The 19,448-nt window shown below is 38.0% G+C and overlaps 1 protein-coding gene across 1 annotated transcript in view; it reads left to right on the forward strand.

Annotated features, from left to right (window-relative positions):
- RGSL1 (regulator of G protein signaling like 1) overlaps nucleotides 1-19,448 on the forward strand; it is a 104,561-nt gene that overhangs the window by 63,158 nt on the left and 21,955 nt on the right. Inside the window, exons 11-15 of the mRNA XM_031934174.1 lie at nucleotides 1,628-1,733; nucleotides 7,195-7,388; nucleotides 9,834-9,951; nucleotides 10,386-10,506; nucleotides 12,273-12,402. Coding sequence (XP_031790034.1) covers nucleotides 1,628-1,733; nucleotides 7,195-7,388; nucleotides 9,834-9,951; nucleotides 10,386-10,506; nucleotides 12,273-12,402 — 669 coding nt within the window. The remainder of the gene's footprint in view (nucleotides 1-1,627; nucleotides 1,734-7,194; nucleotides 7,389-9,833; nucleotides 9,952-10,385; nucleotides 10,507-12,272; nucleotides 12,403-19,448) is intronic.

Consider the following 19,448-nt stretch of genomic DNA (forward strand, 5'->3'; position numbering starts at 1 on the left):
CCCTTCTGCCCTGAAAATCTGCCAAAAGCTCTGCTAAACTCCCCAGTAGCAATTTGTTTACATAATTGTCAAATGTCTTAAGAATAAAAGCTATGTCCAATGTTTTGCCCATTTGCTAAAGACCTATGGCTTTGTCTTGTGTCCCATTGTGACTTTAACACTGCAAATGCCTTTAGGGTGGCAAAAGTATTGTTATAAACTGACATTCCTGGTTTTTAGCATCCTCATTGTTTCTAACCTCTATATATTGATGTTGTTTTGTCTTAATTTTTTATAAATTTACTTTCACTTTGAAAGCATATTATTTTTATCCAGTATTTCTAGGTGTTTTGTATTGGGAGAGTTTTTGTTTTGTTTCATTTTTATTTTATATCTGGTCTTCCATAGTCTAGATTTTATTTTTTCACTTAGTTGCATTTGTTTAGATCCAACATATATTTCTATTGCTTTTAATACTTTTTGTATGCTTTCTGAAAGTATTGCCAAGCTACACACAAATTTCCTGTGTGGGTACATTCTATTTAAAAATTGTTTTAAAACAATAACTATATAACTAGGTCATGTTCTAATTTCTATAAGTCAGATGAGTAACACACCATCTATGCCTTTGATGAGTTCACAGTCTATGTTTTCTTCTACAACATCAACCTCAAAGAGCACTTATAATACTGAAATTCATGAAATCTATTGTTCTTCAATAATAATGTTATGTTTTTATTATTTAAAATTATTTTTATAGACAGAGTCTTACTCTGTTGACCTGGCTGAAATGCAATGGTGTCATCATAGCTCACTGCAGCCTCAAACTCCTGGGCTCAACTGATCTTCTTGCCTGAGCCTTCCAAGTAGCTAGGACTGCAGGTGCACACAACCACACCCAGTTAATTAGAGATGGGGTCTCACTGTGTTGTCCAGACTGATTTTAATATCCCAGCCTCAAGTGATCCTCCTACTTTGGCTTCCCAAAGTGCTGGGATTATAGGCATGAGCCACTGTGCCCAGGCAATAATGATGTTTTGATATATGTGAGAGAATAACGGTTTCTAAATGGCAATAGGGAATCAGACACCCATTCTGAACTTGTATGGTGTGCTAGAATATCATTTGAGAAGCTTATGGAAGCAGCATCCTTGGGAAAGAAAATGGTTTTTATTAAAACAAGAAGATGGAGGGAACTCTTAAAGAAGTCAACAATCTGTGAAAGTTTGCTTATTACAAAGCAGGGATTCCAGGGGACAAGTGGAAAGATTTAAGGTAGGACAATAGAAGTGTCAAGGAAGACAGAATGTCATGTGGAGTATGGTCTAGTAAAAACAGCTGATCGGAGGAGGCCTAACATTTGGCATTAACTAATGTAATGAGGAGAGAGGCAATCTCTCTGAGGAAGGTGGGCGCTAGACCTAAAGGCCAACATACTTAGATAACATAACCGGGACTGATGTTCATGTCAGGGGTATCAGTCATCCCTAAGTCTGTTCTTAACACTAATGACCTGAGATGGCAGCAGTTGTCGGGACAGTGGTTTTTTCACATGAACTTAATGTCTGAAAAATGTCCTTGCTACTTTTTGTCTTTTCATTGCTTATAATATAGTGTTCTCCAACTTCGTGATTTTTTTTTCTTTTAGATTTTAAAGTGGAAATTACCAAGGAACCAAAGATATTTTCACACTCAAATAGGAAAATGTCCTTCCTCAAAAAACCTCTTGTAAGGAAGCCATCAATGAGACCCAGGTGAGATATAGAATCTGGCTACAGCAACATCTTCAGGCACATGCTTTTGAAAAATCTCAATATGTCTAATGGCAAACTTATCTCTCTGTGTGTAGGTTTTCAGACCCTTTTCCATATACAATACATAAGGCACAGATACTCTTAGTATTTTAAATCATTTATTTTCTAAAATCAGCACTATGCGATGTATATATGTTATACAATAACTTTCCAAACTTAAACTATCATAGACATCTCATGTCAGTAAGTGCAGATCTACCTCCTTCCATGGGTGTACTATAACTTATATAGACATTTACATTGTCTTTAATTTTTTAATTGCTATACACAGTATCACAATAAACATCTTTGTACCTGTTTCTTTGCCTGTTTGTGTCTTCTGGATTATGTACTGCTGTAGTAGCCTCCTAACTGGTTCCTTACTTCTTGTCTCTCTCCACTTATAATCAATCTGAGAATCAAACTCTGATAAGGTCCCACAACTAGGCAAAGACCCTGTGGCCTTTTCTTTCAGGAGTGCCCACCCACCTTTCTGTCCATGTACCTCAGCGTAAGTGCCACCTTACATAAAAATTTCTCCAAATATTATGTTTGCTATAACTTCCTTCTCTTCTGAAACCCTAAATGCCTAACGTACAGTATCAAGCATTTATATGTACTACTTTTCACTGATCTTTACTTTTAGGTATGTTTTCCAACTTCTTGACTTGACCATAATTTTCTTGTGGGCCACAGCATTCACTTACTCATGTATTCATTTTCATTCAGTTACTGTCTATTATCTGTCATGGCAAGCTATATCTGTCATGGTCCTCTTCTAGATGTTGAGGATATGGTAGAACATACACATTTGCTAGTCAAAATCTCTGGCGGAATATTTTGCATAGAAAAAATTCCCACAAAACATTTTCTTTTTTTAATTAATTTGTTTTTCTTGAGACAGAGTCTTACTTTTTGTGTCCCAGCTGGAGTGCAGTGACTCAATCACAGCTCACTGCAGCCTCGATCTCCCTGGGCTCAAGTGAGCCACCTGCTTCAGGCTACCGAGTAGCTGGGACTACAGGCACATGCCACCATGCCTGGCTTTTTTTTTTTTTTTTTTTTTGGTAGAGACTGGGTCTTGCCATGTTGCCCAGGTTGGTCTCAAACTCCTGGGCTCAAGTGATCCTTCCACCTCAGCCTTCCAAAGTGCTGAGATTATAGGTATTTGTACCCAGCCAAGAATGTTTTTGTTTATTGATGACATTCATTGAGGGTGATAAGTCTTTTGTCTTGTCTAACCACTGTAGATAGATCTTCCTCCCTTTCAGCAACTGAAATTATTCTCTGAGGTTCAATCATTTGTCACGTTTGCTTTTCCTATTTGTTCTAGTCACTGATCTCCAGTATGTCTATAGAAATACTTATTTTTCAATTTTGTTAAGCATGAATACCACAGAAGTCTTAAATCACATATCTGTAAGATCATTGAGTCCTAGAAGACATATCAGGGTCATATCGTCTAGTTTCGTGACTTCAGTTAAGACCAAGCAGAATAGCTCACAGATACCACAGCTGCAATTCTCTTAAACCTTTTCCCTATCTCTTATTCAATAAGTAAATGGCTATTGATTATATACTGTATTCTAGACACTCTGAGTTCTAATGATGCAAAAATAAGACATAGTGCTTGCCCTTAATCTAATTATGTAACTAAAGAAAATGCAAGACTGACCTTAAAATGTCATGATACAATATTAGCTAATTACTATGGGAGTGAAAGGAGAGAGAAATTTTGAGTGAGGATCAGGAAAAGTTAGAATATCAGAAGATGCTCAGAATAGCATGTACAAATTCAATTGCAAAGAAATTAGAGTATTTTGTAGGTAGGGATAAACCCTACTCAGAGGTGAAGATAAAACACAAAGCTATAAATTCATGAATATAAATGTAATATTCAAAGACTTGAAAATAGTCCAGTGATGTTGAAGTATAGAGTGCATGCGGCGAGGGGACATAAAACATAAAAAGCCAGATTGAGACCAAATAATTAGAAAAAGGTATTGGGTAGATTATTAAGGAATTTGCATTGATTAAATGGCAATGAGGGTATTCTTTGGGGTTTGCTGGAGCAGTGGGTGGCAGAAATATCTACTATATAGATTTTTAAAATATTACTCTGACAGAAATGAGAGTATAAGGAGTCAGACATCCAGAGGTTGAAGGCAGAGATAATGTAGTTGGAAGGTCTTTGCAGTGTTCAGGAAAATGATAAAGATCTGAAGTAAACAGTGGAAGTGGAAATGGAAGGGAAAATACAGATGTACAAAGCAATGAAGGGAGGAAATCAGACTTCTGGAATGGTTGAGCAAGAACCTTGTAAGTAGTCTCTCCATAAAAGTAAAACTGGGAAAACCTGGCAAAAAGAATTCCAGAACTCTGTAAATTAACTGAAGGCATATAACAAATAAAAAATTGCTCATCCAAGAAAACTACCAAACCTCAGTAAGAATAATGTAATCTGTGCCATTCTAACTTGTAATCACTCACCTCACCAACAGGCTTCACAGTCATGAGCACCAGCCATCTTGCTGCCAGCAGAGGGCACTGATATGGTCTGGAGCTCCACAAAAAAGCCAATGACCAGGAGCACTGTTAAAACCAATAGTAAGCCTCGTGGCCCAAAAATTGGGAGGCCACTATCACAGCCACTTAAGGCAGTACTAGTTCAGCAAGCAGTAAAACATTTAAAAGTAAAAAAGGGAAATCTGGGAGCAAGATATTCCCAAGGGACTGTGCAAATGCTGTGCAGACGCTCAAGAGAGACCAAAGGGGAACCCAGTTATCTATTTATCATTGGGTTATCATAAGGCCCTGAAAACTAGTATAAAAAAGAAAATTAAGAATTAAAAAGAGAAAAAACTGAGCAGACACTTTAGTAGCCACACACTTCAGGGGAGATATACGCCACAGAACTAGCCCAAGTAAGACATTTAACAAAAAACAAAATATAAAAAGCAAACAAAACCATCAACAGCAGCAACCTTTGGTGGATGTGTGATGGGGTATAAATTCAGACTCCAGGGTTGCAATAATATATTATCCCAAATTCAACTTTAAACAAAAAATTATAAGACACATACACAAACAAAATCCGAGGAAATTATGGTCCATCCACAGGGCGAATAAAGGCAGTCAACAGAAACTCTCTCTAGGGTAATTCAGATGTTGGACTAAAGACTTCCAAGCAATAGGTTCAAAAAACTAAAGAAAATCATATCTTAAGAATTAAAGGAAAGTATGATGATAATTAATCAAATATAGAATATCAATAATGAGATAGAAATTATAAAATATAATGAAAAAATCTGGAGTTGAAAAGTACATAACTGAAATGAAAAATTTACTGGAGGCAATCAATAACAGATTTAAGTTGACAAAAGAGTCATAGAGATCCACAAATAGACACATCATAATCAAACTGTTGAAATATAAAGACAGAAAAATCTTCAGTGCTACAGGAGAAAAAGAACATATATTCAGGGGAACTACAGCAAGATTAAAGTTTATTTCACATCAGAAACAATGATACCAAAAGTAGTGAGATTATATATTTAAACTAAACTCAAAGAAAATAAATAATAACTGCTAGTGTGTAGTACATAAAATAAAGAGAAAAACATAGAAAATCCAGGTAAATAAGTTAATTTTTTGTAGCGATCAATAAAATTGTTAAACTGTAAGATACATTGACCAGGGGAAAAGAGATGATACAGATAATAAAAATCTGGGTTTAACGAGGGCATATAATCACTGCCCTGCAGAAATTAATAAGATTGTAAGGAAATGCAAGAAACAAACTAGGCAACTTAGATGCAATATATGAATTTCTAGAAACACCAAAATCATTGAAGTAAACTAGCTACTTTTCAAGGAAAAGTAGAAAATGTGAATAAATCTATAATAAGAAAAAAATCAAATTAGTAATTTAAAATTTTCTCACATAGAAACACTCAGGCACAGACAGCTTCACTGGAGAACTCTATGAAATATTTAAAGGATAAATAATGTCACTATTCCATGAACTCTTTGAGGAAACAGAGAAAGAAGGAACACTTGCTGACTTATTCTATGAAGCCAGTATTTTCCTGATCCCAAAGCCAGACCAAAGACATCATAAGAAAAGAAAACCACAGATCAACACTCTCTCTAGTTTCTAATGAAAACTTTCAATACAATATTAGCAAATCAAATCCAGCAATATATAAAAAAGATCAGTGGACAGGCATGGTGGCTCACGCCTATAATCTCAGCACTATGGGAAGCCGAGGTGGATGGATTGCTTGAGCTCAGGAGTTTAACACAAGCCTGGGCAACATGGTGAAACTCCATCTCTACCAAAAAAAAAAAAAAAAAAAAAAAAAAGCAAACATTATTAGCAGGGAATGGTGGTGCACGCCTGTAGTTACAGCTACTTGGGGGCTAAGCGGGGAGATCTCTTGAGCCTGGGAGGTCAAGGCTGCAGTGAGCTGTGTTCATGTCACTGTACTCCAGCCTGGGTTACCAAGTGGAATTTATCCTAGGAATACAAGGAATGCAAAAACCAGTTAATACACCACATTAATAAAATAAGGGGGGAGAAATTCACATGATTATCTCAGTTGATGTAGAAAAAAGGTTTTTACAAAATCCAACACACGCGTGTGATTTTTAAAACTCTCAATAAAATTAGAATAGAAGGGAACTGTCTCATTCTGATTATGGGCATCTATTAAAAATCTATGGCTAACATTATACTTAATGAAATAGGTGTATAAAGGAAGAAGAAGTTGGTCAAGATGTGGGTGTGTGTAGAGAGGTTTAAATAATAACTATAACATAAAGATGAGGTTTGATGTGGGCAGTTGAAATGTAGAAGTGGAGCTCATGGGAACTGGAGATATAATTTCACCATATCAATAAAATTTAAAATCACTTTCTCATATCAATAAAAATTGAAATCACAGAGGAGGCACAGATTACCCAGGAAAAACCATAAAGCGAAAAAATAGAGGATTAAGGATGAAACATTAGGGGCACCTTTATTCAAGGAGCAGTGAAAGAAGAAATCAGCAAAGGAAATTTAGAATCATTAATTGAAAACTGCTAATCATGCTCCACCTCACAGAAATGACTGCTAATTAAGAGTTGTTTTGAATCCATAATGTAAAAAGAGAATTCCCTTGAAAAAATTGTCCCCATTAAAATATCTACCTTCATCTTCCATTGGGAAGGAAGATATTGGACCAAGCTTAGAAACGGTACATAAAAGTTCAAGTTAATCACCAAAGAAATAGACAGATTTAGCCAATCCATCCACAATGCTCTTCACATATGGCTAAAGGTCCTATAGCCTGGGCGATGCCCTTCGACATTTGCTAATTGAAACAGAATCCAGAATCCATTCCTTTCTCTCTACCAAAGATGCTTTCTTGTTTTCCAGAAACTTGACAGAAGTCCTCTTAAATACACAGCACTTGGAGTTCTTCAGGGAGTTCCTCAAAGAACGGAAGGCTGAAAGCCCATTGCAATTCCTCATAGCTGTACAGAAGATCAGTATAGAGACCAATGAAAAGATTTGCAAATCTCTCATAGAAAACGTAATCAAGACTTTCTTCCAAGGCCAACTCTCTCCTGGTATGCATCCTCTTCTGATCCTGTTTTCTCTCTCTTTAGTGTCTTAAGAGAATAGCCTGTCTTGTGTGAGTCCCCAGAGAGAGCGGTACAGAGCAGCAGCCACATGGGGCAATATTGAGACAGATTAAGAGGGAAGGCAAAAGCAGAGAACAGTAAGAATAAATCCAAAGTCTTAATACGAGTTGTATTACTCTGTTCTCCCACTGCTATGAAGAAATTCCTGAGACTGGGTAATTTATAAAGAAAAGAGGATTGACTGACTCACAGTTCCACGTGGCTGGGGAGGCCTCAGGAAACTTAAACTCATGGCAGAAGGCACCTCTTCATGGAGCAGCAAGAGAGAGAATGAGTGCCAAATGAAGGGGGAAGTCCCTAGTAAAATCATCAGATCTCATGAGAACTCACTCACTATCATGAGAACAGCATGGGGAAAATCATCCCTGTGATTCAATTATCTCCACCTGGTCCTGCCCTTGACACGTGGGGATTATTACAATTCAAGGTAAGACTTGGGTGGGGTACACAGAGCCAAACCACATCACTCTACCCCTAGCCCCTCCCAAATCTCATGTTCTCACATTTCAAAACACAATCATGCCCTTCCAACATTCCCCCAAAGTCTTAACTCATTCCAGCATTAAGTCCAAGTCCAAAGTCTCATCTGAGACAAGGCAAGTCCCTTCTGCCTATAAGCCTGTAAAATCGAAAGCAAGTTAGTTACTTCCTAGAAACAATGGAGATACAGGCTTTGGGTTAATACACCCATTCCAAATGGGAGAAATTGGCCCAAACAAAGGAACTCAGTTCCCATGCAAGTCCAGAATCCAGTAGGGCAGTTATTAAACCTTAAAGTTCCAAAATGATTTCCTTTGATTTCATGTCTCACATCCAGGTCACACTGATACAATAGGTGGGCTCCCACAGCCTTGGGCAGCTCCACCCTTGTGGCTCTGCAGGGTACAGCCCAACTCCCAGTACCAATTTACTGTGTTAGTCCATTCTCACACTGCTATGAAGAAATACCTGAGACTGGGTAATTTATAAAGAAAAGAGGTTTAATTGACTCACAGTTCCACATGGCTGGGGAGGCCTCAGGAAACTTTCAGTCATGGTGGAAGGCACCTCTCTACAGGGTGGCAAGAGAGAGAATGAGTGCCCAGCGAAGGGGGAAGCCCTTGTAAAACCATCAGATCTCATGAGAACTCACCCACTATCACTGAAACAGCATGGGGGAAATCACCCCCGTGATTCAATTATCCCCACCTGGTCCTGCCCTTGACACGTGGGGATTATTACAATTCAAGGTGAGATTTAGGTGGAGACGCAGAGTCAAACTATATCACTAGTAAAAGGAGCCAAGTCTAAGATACTTTCACATGTATCCTCTCATTTCATTCCATTTTATTTAATTCTAAAAATAGAATTTTATTTAATCCCTGTAATATAGGGATAGGCAGCTCCACTTTACTAATGAAGAAAAGGAGACACAGAAAAGTTAACTAGCTCGTACACTTGGTAGAACTTGAATTCAAATTCAAGTCATTTGACCATTAAACCAACTAGCCTGAAGTTAGACACAAAAAGCAAGAGGTAGCTGCCTGCAAAGGTGGAGTATCCACCACCCATGAACTGTGAAGAGAGTTGTACTGGGAAGGAGAACTGAATGCCTGAAAATCTTTGTTTCATAAGTTGTGTCTTATATTGTTTCCTAAGGTGGGAGCGTAAATATGGTAAATAAAATCTTGTCTAAAAGCAGAAATTGCAAGTAATGCAAAGCAGTGAAGATAAAGCCTCCTGTTTTGTTACAGATGGTACTTTTGTGTGTTTGGTTTTTGCTTGTAGTAAACCAAGATAAGAAAATAAATTTTTATGAATATAGAAAATATAGAAAAATATGTCAAATTAGCAAATCTTTATTTGTAAGCAATATTTATTTGTTGAATCTCAGGATGTTGAGATCTATACAATATTTTGAATGAGCTAGAAGAGGAAGAGTGTCCACATCCTATCTTTGATTATTTTCAAATCTCATTAATGAACACAAGTTTCTGAACAACTGGAGAACCATACTGCCCTCACAATACTTACCTGGAATCTTGGATTCCCCATCTGCCCAGCAATCTAACTATAATCCTTCTGCTCTCTCTAAATCCGAATTTTTCAAACCGGCTGCAGAAATAAGTCCTTTGAAAATTTCTTTCCCCTTAAGCACTCATCCTCAAAATTTGAATGAAACTAAATGAGGAAAAGCTTTTGGTTTACAAATGCATTTGCGCATAACATTTCAAATATGCTTTGGAGATTTTCAAACAAACTATGGCGGGATCAGAGTCTAGCCAGATTGAAAATGGGGGCTGTGAGACTCTAAGATAAAAAAAACCACCACCTATCTCAGAAATGGTAGATAAGGATTATGGCTTCTTTTCTCTCTTTTTTCTTTTCTAGAAGAAATGCTGCAGTGTGATGCCCCTATTATCAAAGAAATCACTCCCGAGCGCCATGTCACCACAACCACACTATTAATTCTCCAGGGATATATTATGAAATCTATAGAAGAAAAGTGGTGAGTATACTCAGTGAAGGAAAGGGTTCTTCCTGGAGTTACTCCTTGGCTTCTGAAAACCATATTCATCAAGAGTTTCATAATCCATTTTCATAGCTCATTGCCAGAGCCTTTCTACAAAATAAAAAGTCAAACTTATCTTGAACTTTCCTACCTATCTACCTGACACACACACACACACACACACACACACACACACACACACACACATTTCTGTTCATTTGCATTAACAAGAAACAATACAGTGTTGCTCAGGAAGGTTAGGCTGACATTAACAAAGGTCTGATAGAGTAAGAAGATAATTTTTCAGTATTTTACCATTCCCCAATTACCACTGAGACTTCCTCCAGAGGCTGAGATAGGTTTGCCTGGACTGTTATCTTTTATGTGCCAGATTTTTGTCCTGTTTGATATTCCTGATGTCCTTCTGGCAGGTTTAAAGATTATCAAGACCTGTTCCCACCTCGCCCTGAGGAGTTGGAAGTGCAAAGTGAAGTACAAATTTCGTCTAGGAAGCCTTCAAAGATAGTGTCAACTTACCTACAGGAATCCCAGGTTCGTAAAGAAGAAAGTGAAACAAGACATTAGAGACAAGAAAACCATCGTCTTGGGGATAGGTTTTTAAATCCCCATTTTGCAAAGGAGGAATCTGAGACTCAAATTATTATACTAGGAATTTAAGAAGTCCCTCTCTTCTCTACCTGTGATTAGAATCAACTGAGTAATAGGTACAGGGGTTGGACACACGGAGTTCTTCTAGTTGAAAGTTAGTGTGGAGGACATGGATTGGCAATGAAGCAAAGTGGTTTTGCTAGTCCTCTGCACCCAAATTAAATACAAACTCAGTCACTGGTCTAACGGAACAACTTGGACCTCCACTTACCAGGGTGAGCCTCTTACTGTATAACCAAAGGTGAGCTTGAAACGGGTGTCTTGCAGACATACAAACCAGAGAGAGAATGCAAAGTACTGAGAACACCATTTCCTTCTTTCAAACTATCTAGCTCATTCTTTGTCCTATGGGAGGACAGAAAAAAAGGAAGACAGAGGAGACAGGAATGTTACTCAGGAAAGTCTCTATATAGTTCGAGAACAACAACAACAACAACAAAAAATACATGCCCCCTTAGAGAATCACTTGCTCACTGTGTTTTAGAGTTGGTCAGTATCAGAAAAATTTTAGCCCAGCTTGATCTGACTCCAAAGATCATTCTAAGATATCTCAGAAAATAATGCCTAAGTCCATTGATCCAATACTCAGGGATGAAAACGTGTTACTCTTCCTTTTCTCCTCTTTATTTCCTCCATATATGAATAAACTCCGTGTCAGGGCACCATGAATGCCTGACTACTAAAAAGAATACTGTACCCAGAACCAGTGCATTTGGTTTAATTTCAGACCTTCCAGTTGTTAGAAAATAAGATAAAAGGAAACCAACATGTACTTAATACCTACTCTTTGTCAAGCATTGCATTGGGGTTTACATATAACCACTAAGTCTCACTGCAACCCTGAAGGGCTATTGTTTCTAGCTTGCACATGGAGACATGGAGACATAGGTTGAGTAACCTGACCCAAATTACACAATTCGGTTCTGAGAAGCTGAGCTCCAGACTCAAACTTTTTGATCCCAAATTCAGTGCTTTTTATACTTCACTGCTTTCTGTCTAAAGCCATGCTTATGTTGTTTCCCTCTCTGTAGACTGAGATAACTGAACTAGTTAATCAACAAGAGTCTTTCTGGCTCTAAGTATCAATTTCTTGAAGGACAAATAAAATGTACAGTGGTTCCTAGGTACCTATTAAAAAACAGATGAAGAAACTTATGAAATTCATGTGCGTGTGTGTGTGTGTGTGTGTGTGTGTGTGTGTGTGTATGTAGGTGTATGAGTGGGTGCAAATAATTATATTTTCTTTTTTAAACGCTTAGAAATGGTTTTGCTCATTGCCTTATTCCTTCAGTGTTTCCAAATTTGCCTGAGCCTTTGGTTCTTTATTTCTGTCCTCTTTTCTTCCAGTTTTTAGCTCTCACGCTCCTTCTCCCAATCACAGCATCTCACATCTTCACTGTTGAAAGGCTATGGTAGAAGGAGCATGGGCAAATGACTCCAGTCTGTTGAAGCTGGAATCTTTCATCCACAAGCTACTTAATGACAGGCAGATTATACAAGCTCTCTGACCTGAGTTTGCTGAAAATTATTCCTTTATGGAGGTGTTGTGAGGATTAAATGTAATGAATGCCAAGTTTTGGCACACAGTAGACTCTCAGCGAACAGCAACTATACTAATGAACATGTTATACTCCTCTTTCTTTCCCCAGAAGAAAGGCTGGCTGAGAATGATCAGCTTTATCAGGAGCTTTTGCAAGTACCGCAGATTTATGTTGAATCCTAATAAGCGCCAGGAATTTGAAGACTATCTTCACCAGGAAATGCAAAATAGCAAGGAAAGTAAGTCATTTCTGTATTTACCCCCACTCCCTGTTGATATTTTAGCCATGAGGGTCAGCCCGCATAAAAAGCTTATTGCTTTGTGTCATGCCTGTGGCAGCCTAGAGTCTAGCAAAAAAACCCCAGGTCCTGTGTGCAAAACCAAGCCCAGGCCTGCCTAGAGAGGATGCAAGCCCAGAGGTCTCTGCTTAAGCAACCAGCAAGGGTAGAGAATAATTAACCTAAGGCACTGCAAAATCTCTCATTTTACAAAATAATTTCCTTATGTTTCTGAATTTGCTCTTTAAAAATTATTTTCAAAATTTTTCTGCTTATAAAGTAATACATGCTGTTAATAAAGAAAGAGAAAACAACAATGACAGAAATATATAGTATAGAAGTGAAATTCCCTCAAGAGATAACATTGTTAATGCTTGTAAACCTATCTCCTAATTATTTTTCTGTATATGTATCTTAATATTTACTTTTCCCACGAAATTGATCCCACATATTTGATTTGTAATTTGCTTTTTTTTTTTTTTTTTTTGCTCAATAATGTATCTTGGACATCATTTTATATCAGTACACATATATCTGACTTGTTTTTGACTGCCATAAAATGTCCATTATATGGATTAATTCAACAGCTTTACTCATTCATTCATTCATTTAACACACTTTTCGAGAATCTACTATGTGGCAAGCAGTTTGCCAGGTGCTGGAGATACAGTAGTGAACAGTAGTGAGCCTGCAGCAGAGGATCTGCCCTGTAGCACCTACAGATTTCAAACAGAAAATACAAGCCACAGATATTGGAGCCGGAGTGCCTGGATTTGGATTTGCTACTTTCTAGTTGAAGGACTTTGTATCTCTGTTTTCTCATCTGTAGAATGGGAATGAGAATTGTTTCTATTTCACAGGGTTATTAGAACTAGGCTTGGCAATAGTACATGCTATAAGAGGGTTAGCTAGTGTTACTGTCATTATTATATAATCGTCATGAGTGATCCCAATGATAATTGCAGGGAGATCCTATTAGTCAAGGCACGGGGCCAGAGAAAATGTCTCCCAGAAAATGACATAAAGTTGAGTTTTCAGAAATGACCAAGTTAGGTAGGTGGGATGGGAGGAGAGTGATTTCTAGGTATGCACAGAATCATAAAATAAGAAAGAGGACGGTGCAATTCAGAAACTGCAATCAGGCCAATTGGACTAGAGATTAATGAGATGGGGCAAATGCTTGAGATGAGACTGGAAAGATTGGCAGTGAAAAATCATGACTCTTTTGATGACATTTGAGTTGTTCCAACTTTCACTTAAACAATGCTGCAACCATAAAAACCTTAGAAGAAAACCTAGGCAATACCATTCAGGACATAGGCATGGGCAAGGACTTCATGTCTAAAACACCAAAAGCAATGGTAACAAAAGCCAAAATTGACAAATGGGGTCAAATTAAACTAAAGAGCTTCTGCACATCAAAAGAAACTACCATCAGAGTGAACAGGCAACCTACAGAATGGGAGAAAATTTTTGCAGTCTACTCATCTGACAAAGGGCTAATATCCAGAACCTACAAAGAACTCAAACAAATTTATAAGAAAAAAACAACCCCAACAAAAAGTTGGAAAAGGATATGAATAGACACTTCTCAAAAGAAGACATTTATGCAGCCAACAGACACAAGAAAAAATGCTCATCATCACTCGCCCTCAGAGGAATGCAAATCAAAACCACAATGAGATACCATCTCACACCAGTTAGAATGGCAATCATTAAAAAGTCAGGAAACAACAGGTGCTGGAGAGGATGTGGAGAAACAGGAACACTTTTACACTGTTGGTGGGACTGTAAACTAGTTCACCCATTGTGGTAGACAGTGTGGCGATTCCTCAAGGATCTAGAACTAGAAATACCACTTGACCCAGCCATCCCATTGCTGGGTATATACCCAAAGGATTATAAATCATGCTGCTATAAAGACACATGCACACGTATGTTTATTGCGGCACTATTCACACTAGCAAAGACTTGGAACCAACCCAAATGTCCATCAGTGACAGACTGGATTAAGAAAATGCGGCACATATACACCATGGAATACTATGCAGCCATAAAAAAGGATGAGTTCATGTCCTTTGTAGGGACATGGATGCAGCTGGAAACCATCATTCTCAGCAAACTATCGCAAGAACAGAAAACCAAACACCACATGTTATCACTCATAGGTGGGAATTGAACAATGAGATCACTTGGACACAGGAAGGGGATCATCACACACCAGGTCCTATTGTGGGGGGCGGCAGGGAGGGGGGAGGGATAGCATTAGGAGATATACCTAATGTAAATGACGAGTTAATGGGTGCAGCACACCAACATGGCACATGTATACATATGTAACAAACCTGCACATTGTGCACATGTACCCTAGAACATAAAGTATAATAATAAATAAATAAATAAATAACATAATGATTAAAATTTTTTTTAAAAATGCTGCAACACATACATATTTTGCAATTGTGTGCTTCTATGAAACAAGTTCCTTAAAATGAGAATGATGGGTAAATGGTTAAAAACAGTTAAATTTTGGCCCTCCAAAAACTTTGCAGTAATTTAAACTCTTGCCAACCATATAAACTAGTGTCTGGTTTCTCACATTCTCATCAACACAGTGTGTTGCACATTTTTAAAAACTGCCAACCTGGTAAATAAAAAATAATATGCCAGATAGTCTATTCTTATTTATATTTCTTTAGTAGTTGAGCATCTTTATTGACTGGCCATTTGTATTCTTTCTTGAACTGTTTATGCCCTTTGTCTATTTTTCTATTGGTATTTTAATATTATTTATTTTAATTTGAAAAAAGTTTGTATATATCTTTTATGAACTGCTTCACAACCAAATATTTTGGCTTCAATAATAGTTCTAGCAGACCAGGCATGGTGGCTTATGCCTGTAATCTCAGTATTTTGGTAGGCCAAGGCGGGTGGATCACTTGAGGTTGGGAGTTAGAGACCAGCCTAACCAACATGGTGGAACTTCATCTCTACTAAAATACAAAAATTAGCTGGGCGTGGTGGTGTGCACCTGTAATCCCAGCTACTTGGGAGGCTGAGGCAGGAGAATCGCTTGAACCAGGAGGCAGAGTTTGCAGTGAGCCGAGATTACACCACTGCACTCCAGTCTGGGTGACAGAGTGAGACTCTATCTCAAAAAGAAAAAAAACAGTTCTAGTTCTTTTGTTTCTCCTTTTAAATAAAACCAGCTCAAGCCCTCACACCCCAGAATGGTAGGAAGTCCTGTTTCATCATTCTTTGACTTCCCACTTCCTCAATATTATGTAAGAACCCAAGACCTGTACTTATCCAATAGGAGGTCTACCAGACTTCCAATTCCCCTTAGATACAGGGAAGAGCTTGTGACACTCAGCCTGCCACTGGTCTAAGTTCTTTTATTTGAAATATAGCATACTTATAAGTGACTATATGAGCAGCTGAATACCCATCATCCAAGCCAAGAAATAGAAAATGGCGTAACTCAGATGACACCTGGTGCCCCTTTACCCATCACAGGTGCAAACCCTATCTTGAACACAAGCATTTATTTTACTATTGCTTTTTAAAATGTACATGTGTTTTCATACTCTTTCTACAGTTTCCTGCCTCAAACAAACTTTGATTCCCAATGGAACTTCCACTCCATTAATCTTACTGATTTTCTTAGGCCAGAGTGTGTGTGTGTTTAGTATCTGAGAAAATAGAAGCAATCAGAAGAGAAGTTTTACAGCTTCCCTCCTCTGAATCACCTGGTCAGCCTCCTCTGTATTCACAGGCTCTGGTCACTGAGTAGGCTGCCTGTCCTTGCTCCTAAAGAAGCATCCAGGCCCTCATCTACTCAAGGGCATTCATCCAGTCATTTTTACTTATTCTCCTGCATCATTTTTATTTTCTCTGCTGGATTACTCAGTCGGCACCAAATATGACATAGTACCTCTCAAGCAAAAATTAATAATAATTTCTCCCTGATTCTATATTCCCCTCAAATTATCTGGCACATTTGTCTGTTTCGCTTTTAAACAAATATCCTCAAGAGTTATGCATTCTTGCTGCTTTGTTTTATTTTCTTCCCATTTATTTTTAAATTACTTTTTAGAATCACTTTTTAAGCTACAATTTGATACAGTAAAATTCACCAATTTTAATTGTGCAATTTGAGAATGTAAGTATCTCTGCAGTCATGATATAGAATACTTGCTTCATCACAAGAAATTCATTTATGTGTCTTTTTAATCAACACCCTTCCCCTTCCACTACTACTCTTTGGTCTGGCAACAACTGACCTACTTTCTATTACTACAGTTTAGTCTTTTAAGGAATTTACTATAAATGGAATCAAGCAGTAGTCTTAGTGCATGCATGCAATAGTCTTTTGTGACCAGCGTCTTTTATATAGCATGATGCTTTTGAGATTTGTCTATGCTATTGCATATATCAGTAGCTCATTCCTTTTTATTGCTGGGTATTATTCCATTGTACCATAGCACAATTTGTTTATGCATTCACCAATTGTTACATATTGAGTTGATTCCACTTTGGGGCTGTTATGAATTACCCTGCTGTGAATATTCAAGTACAAGTATTTGTGTGGATATATGTTATTTCTTTTGGGTAAATATCTGAAAGTAGAAGTGCTGGGTTATGTGGTAAGTGTATGTTAACTTTATAAGGAATTGTCAAGCTGTTTTCCAAAGTGGTTGTACCATTTTTGCATTTTCACCACCGATGTAGGAAAGTTTCAATCGTTCCCCATCCTCACCAACCTTTGATATCATCCGTCTTTTTAATTTTAGCCATTCTAGAGGGTATGTAATGGTATTTTGTTTTCGTTTAATTTTTATTTTGTCTAATGACAAATGATGTTGAGTATGTGTTCATGTGCTTGCTGGCCATATTAGTCCATTTTCACACTGCTGATAAAGACATACCCGAGACAGGGAAGAAAAGGAGGTTTTAATGGACTCACAGTTCCATGTGGGTAGGGAGGCCTCACAATCATGGCAGAAGGCAAGGAGGAGCAAGTCACATCTTAAGTGGATGGCAGCAGGCAGACAGGAGCTTGTGTAGGGAAACTCCCCTGTTTTAAAACCATCAAATCTCATGAGACTTATTCACTATCATGAGAACAGCACAGAAAAGACCTGCCCCCATGATTCAAATATCTCCCACCAGGTTTCTCCCACAACACATGGGAATTCAAGATGAGATTTGGGTGAAGACATGGCCAAGCCATACAATTTGCCATACATATTGTGCTATTTTTAGTGAAGTGTCTGTCCGTATCTCTTGCCCATTCTTTCAGAGCTTTGTTGTCTTATTATTGGGTTATAAGAATTCTTTACATAATCTGGGAATATTTTTGATGGATATATTTTGAAAATATTTTCTCTCAGTTGATGGCTTGCTTTTTCACTTTTTAAGTAGTGTCTTTTGAAGATCCAAAATCTGAAATCCTCCAAAATCCAAAACTTTTTGAGTACTGATATGACACCACAAATGGAAAATTTCACACCTAACCTCATGTAACAGGTTGCAGTCAAAATGCAGGGAGGGGTGCAATACACAATTTATTCAGTGTCCCCAAGGAAAAAAATAAAATTACCTTAAGGCTATATATATATAAGGAGTATACAAACATAAATAAATTTCATGTTTAGATTTGGGTTCCATCCCAAAAATGTCTCATTGTGTATATGCAGATATTCCAAAACTCCAAAATCTGAAACACTTCTGGTCCCAAGTATTTCAGATAAAGGATAAGAACCTTAAAATAGGTTTCCAGACATTGTAAATTTTATCTTTTTAGGTGTTGGATATTTTTGTCTTCCTATAAAATATGCCTGAACTTTGTTCAGGGATGCAGTTAAGTTACTCGAAAATAATTTTATTCTTTTGGATCTTCCTTTAATCATTGATTAAGTGAATCCAGAGCCATGTTATTTGTATGGCTATTCTCCACTACTGAGGTAAAACTTTCCTGAGTATTCTACTAGATTCCTCATAAATTATGAGTTTTTCTAGTCTTCCTGTGGAAACAGGCACTATGTCTGCTTCTGTTTGAGCACCAAGGACCGTTCCTTAATGCTTTCAGATCCCCCTACGCTCAAGCTTTGGGTAATTTCCTCATATCTTGAGCTGGTCAGCACTCTACTGAGTACTTGAGGGAACCTCCACAGATTTTCAGGTTCTCCCTCTCCTCTTTGAACTCTGTCTCGTAAACTCTAGCCACATTGGTCTCACTGGACTCTCAGGTCCATCTCCTCAATTCAGAGAGTCCACCAAACTTGATCTGGGTTTTCCCTCCCTGACTGTGGAATGGATCCTATCTCAAGGTGGTAACGTGGGGCAAAAGTAGGGCTCACTCATTTTTCCCAAATCTTAGCGATCACTGTCCTTAATTCTCTGATAGTCAGTGTCTTAAAAACTGTTCCACTATATTTCGTCTGATTTTTAAAAATCGTTTCTGGAGGGAGGATAAATCTGGTCCTTGGCACTCTACCTTGGACAAAAGTGGACATTCCGATAAAAAAGTTTCAGCAGGCTGGGAGTGGTGGCTCAAGCCTGTAATCCTAGTACTTTGGAGGCCAAGGTGGGTGTATCACCAGAGGTCAGGAGTTCGAGACCAGCCTGACCAATATGGTGACACCCTGTCTCTACTAACAATACAAAAATTATCCAGGTGTGGTGGCACATGCCTGTAATCCCAGCTACTCGGGAGGCTGAGACAGGAGAATTGCTTGAACCCTGGAAGCTGAGCTTGCAGTGAGCTGAGATCCCACCACTGCACTGCAGCCTGGACAATGGAGTGAGGCTCCCTCAAAAAAAAAAAAAAAAAAAAAAATTCAGCAGATTAGTAACAGTAGCCAAGTTAGAATGATCATCCTGACTATAATGTAGGGAATATACTACACAAAAGCAAAATTAAGTGTAGGAAGCACAGTCAGGGCTGGAACTAGGGTAAGGCAAGGGAGGCATATAATACACAAAAATTAAGGAGGCACTGACCG

The sequence above is a fragment of the Piliocolobus tephrosceles genome, chromosome 1 (genome assembly GCF_002776525.5).
Source record: "Piliocolobus tephrosceles isolate RC106 chromosome 1, ASM277652v3, whole genome shotgun sequence".
Classification (NCBI taxonomy): domain Eukaryota; kingdom Metazoa; phylum Chordata; class Mammalia; order Primates; family Cercopithecidae; genus Piliocolobus; species Piliocolobus tephrosceles.